The sequence below is a fragment of the Capra hircus genome, chromosome 26 (genome assembly GCF_001704415.2).
Source record: "Capra hircus breed San Clemente chromosome 26, ASM170441v1, whole genome shotgun sequence".
Lineage (NCBI taxonomy): Eukaryota > Metazoa > Chordata > Mammalia > Artiodactyla > Bovidae > Capra > Capra hircus.
In genome coordinates, this window is record NC_030833.1 from 8,612,424 (window position 1) to 8,618,423 (window position 6,000).

A 6,000-nucleotide genomic window follows, 5' to 3' on the forward strand; every position below is an offset into this window, starting at 1 on the left:
GGAGGGAAGAGAGGCCCAGCGGCCAGCAGAGCAGCTGCCTCTTCTCCTGACTCCCCCAGGAGCTCTTTCCATGGTGTCTGACCTGGAGGCCATTAGACATCTGCAAAATTGGAGCCCACCCAGGTGGCACAGTGGTAAAGAATCTGCCGGCCAATGCAGGAGATGCAAGAGATGCAGGTTCGATCCTTGGGTCGGGAAGATTTCCCTGGAGGAGGAAATGGCAACCCACTCCAGTATTCTTGCCTGGAAAATTTCATGGACAGAGGAGCTTGGTGGGCTACAGTCCATGGGGTCACAAAGAGGTGGACATGACTGAGTAGTATCTTAAAAGGGCTGAAAAGGACCCACCATCATCCTGTTCTGGAAGTTGAAGGGAGAGAGGTGATGGGGTTTGTACTGGTCTAAATAAGAACTGATTCCTTTCCCAGCTGATTCCCTCCTCCCCTGTTAGGTTCTTGACGAGTGGGCTCACTCGTTCAAGTGCCGGGAGTTCAATAACACTGCCTACAGCTTCTAGAGTGCTCCCCGTGAATGTCCTAGAGAAGACGCACCTTCTCAAGGGAGGTCCTCTCACCCCAGGGTGATGGGAAGGGGATCCTTAGGTGATACTGACCCATGCACGGCCACGTGCCACGAGGCAGGGCGAGCCTTTGTGTCGGTGCACACCTGTGGTCCGTTACACAGGCAGCTGAAATACGAGCATGTAAGCCTGTGTGTGTGGAGCTCACACATTGTCATACATGGTTCACACGCCCTGGTGTCTTTCACAATGGACGTAGTGTACATGATTCTGGGAGGAAGATTCTGCAACTAGAAGCTCTGGGCCGGCGTGTAATCTGGAAGGACCATCTGAGGGGAGTGGGGAGCACAGGCTTACATGCCCTTCTGTGTCCAGACAGCATGAAGCTCAAGGTTTTCTCTTTGTTTTTTGCTCATGCGCAAAATAACTCAGAACTGAAGGAGCCTTTGGTCAGACTGACTCCCCTCCCCTCACCTAGGAGCTTGCTTCTCCCTGGCCCTGGAGGCATTCGCACCCTGAGGACAGAGCTCCCTCCCTGGCCCCTGGCCTCCCATGCACCGGTCCTCTCTGCCTGCCTCACTTTTCATGCCATCTTGACACCAAAACCGCCTTTCAAGGGTCCAGAGCATCAGGACATAAAATAGCAGAGTCTATAGAACAGGGACCCAGCAGCAGTCCCCCTCCTCACTCCCCTCTCCTCGTAAGGAAAGCCAAGGTGCTCTCAGGACAGCTCAGCTGAGTCTTTCCGCCTTCTGTCCCTGAGGGGCTGGGGGGCAGGGGTAGGGAGGATGGTAAGACTTCCTGGGGTCGGGGTGGGGAGATGGAGGCACCCTAACCCGTACTGCCCACCCCGAGCTGCCTTCCTGAGAAACAGCAGCCAGGGGAGAATGGAGGTGGGTGGGCAGGTTTCACCATGGGAGTCTCAGGATGACACCCTCCCTCTGCAGGGACTCCAAGTCCAGGGGACACCAGAGGGTGCTGTCTGGGGGGGGGCAGGAGGACCCCCCTCACCCCGCCATAGCCCTTCAGAGGCTCCTTTAAGGACCACAGAGGAAGGGGCCGCCCAGGACTCACTCTCTCTCCCCTTCCCTCTCTCTCTTTCTATTGCACGCGCGCGCGCACACACACACGAGCAGGAGACAGAAGCAGTGCCAGGCACCAGAGAAAGGAAAGAGCCGGCAGAGCGGCACGCTGCTGTCTGAAGAGCTCTGAGCAGCACCCCAAGCATCCCGGCCAGGCTCTCAGGGCCTGATGGGAGCCATGCAAAGGCCTTCAGCAGTGAACAGAGATCACTGCCTTCCCGTATATGCTGTTACTTAAAGTGAACACTACACATGCCAAAGAAGTCCGGCAAAGTCCCGATTCTCTGCGGTTTCCATCCCCAAGAGTCGTGGACTGTATACATTCATATCGCACCCACCTTTGGGGAGGTCCTGCTTGGTTGATGCTCTAAGCACCTGTCTTGAGACCCAAAACGTTGCCCCTTTTCTCCTACCTCAGTTTTCCAAACAGGACACAGAGGCTCGGTGTTAAAGGAGCTTGCCCAAAGCTGCACGATGGAGCGTGGGGGGAGTCAAGGACCCCCTTTCCCCGACAAAGCTCCCACCCCACTCCTCCACCGAGTGCCCCGCCCCGCGCCCTCACCTGGGGTGGATGTCCACCAGCAGCACGAGCGTCTGCATGGTGATCACGTCGATGCGCTTGCAGTGGAAGCGGGCCACCTTGAGCACCTTGCAGTACGTGCAGCAGAGCACGACGAAGGAGAGCAGGAAGCTCAGCGCGTGGAAGGCGCCCGTGAAGACGGCGAAGCGCAGGCGCTCGTCGGGCCGCCGGCTGCAGAGCGTGCAGGACGCGTAGAGCTGGTGGAAGCCGAGCCAGGACAGGGCGAGCGCGGCGGCCGGGAAGGTGAGCGCGTGCAGCCACGTGTAGGCCACCATGAGCGCGGCGTCGCGGAGGCGCATCTTGGCGCGGTAGCTCAGCGGGAAGACCACGGCCACCCAGCGGTCGATGCTGAGCGCGGCCATGCTGAGCATGGAGTTGGCGGTCAGAAAGGTGTCGAGGAAGGCGGCTAGGCGGCACAGGCGGTCCCCAGCCGGCGGCCGCTGCGCCACGACGCCTGCCAGCGTGAGCGGCATGTTGACCACGGTGCACAGCAGGTTGCCGCACGTGAGGTTCAGGGTGAAGAGCGCCGGCGCCTGGCGGCGGATGTCGGCGCTGCGCACCAGGCAGAGCAGCACCAGCGCGTTGGACAGCAGCGAGACGCCCATCGTGCCCACCAGCAGCCCCGCCAGGCCCGCGTCCCACGAGTTCATGGTGCGCGCCCGCCGCTGGCGCTCAGGGCCCGCCGCCCCGCGCCGCCATGGCGCAGCCCGCCGCCGGCTCAGCCCCTCGGCGGCCGCGCCGCCGCCCCGCGCCCCCCGGTCCCCGCCGCCATGGCTCCCCCAGTCCCCCGCCCCCCGGAGAGGGCGCGCGGCCGCCCCGGAGCCCGGCGCCACCTCCCGGGCAAGCGCCCGTGCGCCGCCGAACCCGGAGCTTTGCGCGCCCTCGGATCCCGGGCTGCGGGCGCCGGCGGCCGCCTCTCACCCCATCCCTCCGCGCTCCGTCTCGGTCTCCGCGGCCCCTCCTGCAACCTTGCCTTCTCTGCCTCCCGTCTCTCCGCTGCTCGCTCTCCTCGCTCTTCCTCTCTGCCTTCCTCTCCACTTTCTCTCTCTCTCCCCTCTGCTGTGCTTTCTTTCTCACCCACTGCTGTTCTCTCCGTCTGTCTCTCGCACCCCTCACCAGATTTCTCCTCCCCTCTTGTTCTTCCCTCTCCTCTCGTCTGGCTCACTCCAGAATCTGGCTGCTTCTATCACAGAAATTCCCCGCTGAGGCGCGCGAGCGCGCGCGCACACACACTCAGAAAGAACCAGCCCTGAAGGCTCCGGTGCGGGGTGATTGGCTCTTGGTAGCTTCCTGTCTCCCACCCCCACTCCCCAATCCTCCCTGAATGTGTGTCAAAGACAGGCTGAGTCAAGGAAGTCTGCCCGAGAAAAGGGAGGGATGTCTGGGCACCTTCATGGCTCAGGGCTACCCATCCGAGCCCCAGAGCTAGCCTGGCCAGACGTGGACGGGGAGGTCCTGCCCCACCTGTCCCTCGGAGCCTCGCAGTGCTGAAGTTTCTCCCTCTGTGGGCTGAGCGGCAGGAGCTCTGTTTGCTGAAATGGGAAGGAACACACCTCTCTCCAACCTCTGTGATCAAGGCCCTGGCCCCTGATGTCTCCCAGGGTCCCCCCAGCCTGTCCCCAGGGCAGCAGCTACACTCCTGGGGGCGCTTGGTTCACGGGGCTGTCTTCCCACCGCCCTTCAGCCTGGGCTTCAGCCGCATCCTCAAGCCTACTGGGGTGATGCTGAGACACCCCCTAGTCCAGAGAGGCCTTTATCTGGCCCTGAGTGCTCACAGGTGGATGGATGGCTCTGCCTGTCCAAAGCCAGTCTCAGCAGAGCCCTGGGGTGGCTGATAACTCAGCACTCCCAGCCCAGGCTCCCCTGTGGCCCTCTGCCAGCCCACACACCATGTGCTGTGGGTCTGGTGGGGCAGCTGGTTCCAGTCTGCGAAGGACCTGAATGACACACCCTGCAGGAAACCTTCAGAAAAAGGGCAGGAGGGTGGCTGGTGTGGCTTGGTGGAGACCCTGAGCACTCTGAGCAAGCAGGCTCCCATCTCCTCCTCCGGGAAGCATGCCCCAGCTGTGGCCCTGCTCTCTTTCTGTCCGGGCCCCAGGTGGAGGGCTTCCTGGGTGATCCAGCGGCTAAGAATCCGCCTGCCAGTGCAGGAGATGCAGGTTCAAGCCCTGCTCCGGGAAGATTGCACATGTCGAGGGGCAGCTGGGCCCGAGCACCACAACTACAGACCCTGCACTCTGGAGCTCACAGGCTGCAATGAGAGAGGCCACCACAGTGGGAGGCCGGTACACTGCAACTGGAGAAGGGCCCCCACTCGGCACAGCTAGAAAAAGCCCGTGTGCAGCAACGAAGACGGAGTGCAGGCAAAAATAAATAAATCTTAGAAAAAAAAAAAAAAGATCCCAGGGGGAGGGTGTGCAGATCAGGGCTCCCATCTTACCCTGTGACTGAACTTTTACTAACACACCACTGATGTCACAGGATCCTGGCAAGTTACCAGACCTCAAGGAGCCTCATTGTCCTTCTTTACCTCTCAGGGTTCTGGTAAGAAATAACTAAGACACTGTGTGCGCAGAGCTGTGCCCACCAGAGGAGGAAATGAACCGGAAGCCAGCCATCTCCTCATCGCTTGGCCCATCACGTGGCCTGCTGACTTCAGGGTTGGCTATGTCTTCGTTAGATACTTGGCATCAGAGTGAGATATTCACTTGCATATCTCCCCTGCTCCCAAAGACTTTGTTCCCACAAGTAGCCCCTAGCAAGAGACAGGTGACCAGGTACTGTTTGTGGAATAAATGCGTGAGCTAAATACATTGCTCTGAGCACTGTTGGGTCTAGTCTTCTTATACTTCAGGGTTTATCAGAATCGCCTGAGAAGCTTGGGGTGCTGGTTAAGAGTTAGGTTCCTGGGTCATACTTCTGAGGTTGGTCTGGGAATCTGCATTCTTAGTGAGCTGTTCAGGTGATACTGATGAGCGTGGTCCATGACTATGCCCTGAGGAGCAAAGTCCAGGAGAAGCGGTCAGGTGGCGGGGCTGGATGCCAACTCATCACGTGGTACATCCTCTAGCAGTGGCCTAATGCTTTGGCCTGGAGCTTCCTGCTGGAGGGTCACCAGCATGTGTAGGAAGTGCAAAGTGAAGTGTTAACTCATCTCTTACGGCACAGTGGAGTTTATAAGACACATCCAAACATTATTGCACTCCATTTCATCTCTGCCCAACGACAAGAAAAAAAAAGCTTCTCATCCACATTTTTGAGATGAAGCTGCTGAGACTCAAAAAGATTAAGTGACAAAACTGGTCAGGGATGAAGCCAGCATCTCTAACTCCATAGACTGCCCCCCTTCTGCACATTCCAGAGGTCCTCAGTCACTTTCTCAAGTGAGTGTCCTTGGTCTGGAACTAGAAAGTATCTCAACTTTGCAACATCAAAATGATCTTGGTGATCAGGTGACCAGGCACAGCAGCCATAAACCAAGGGTCACACACACACCACACATCATTTTGAAAATCATTTGCTTTCTGAAATTTTAAAGGCAACATTGAAAGGTTAAAATGGCAGAAAGCTGCTCAGAACATTTTAACTCAGTTTATTAAAGAAAAGAAGCTCATTTTCTTCTGGTTGTGAACAATATTTCCTTCTCCTAGGGTGGAGCCAGCTGGGGGGGGGGGGTGGTGCTGTGGGAGGGCTGGTCTCCTTAGGGACCAGGTTCTCAGCTCCCAGGCTGGGCTTCACTGAGCACAGGTCTGACAGCTCCAGACCAGCAATGAGGTCACGCTCACCGAGGAAGCAAGATGCCTGTCCTTGTCCAGGCT

At 58.5% G+C, this 6,000-nt stretch overlaps 1 protein-coding gene across 1 annotated transcript in view; it reads right to left on the reverse strand.

Moving 5' to 3' along the window:
- Positions 1–2,864, reverse strand: part of GPR26 (G protein-coupled receptor 26) — a 28,163-nt gene extending 25,299 nt beyond the window's left edge. The window contains exon 1 of the mRNA XM_018041735.1: positions 2,165–2,864. Within this exon, the coding sequence (XP_017897224.1) occupies positions 2,165–2,832 (668 nt within the window). The 5' untranslated portion in view covers positions 2,833–2,864. The remainder of the gene's footprint in view (positions 1–2,164) is intronic.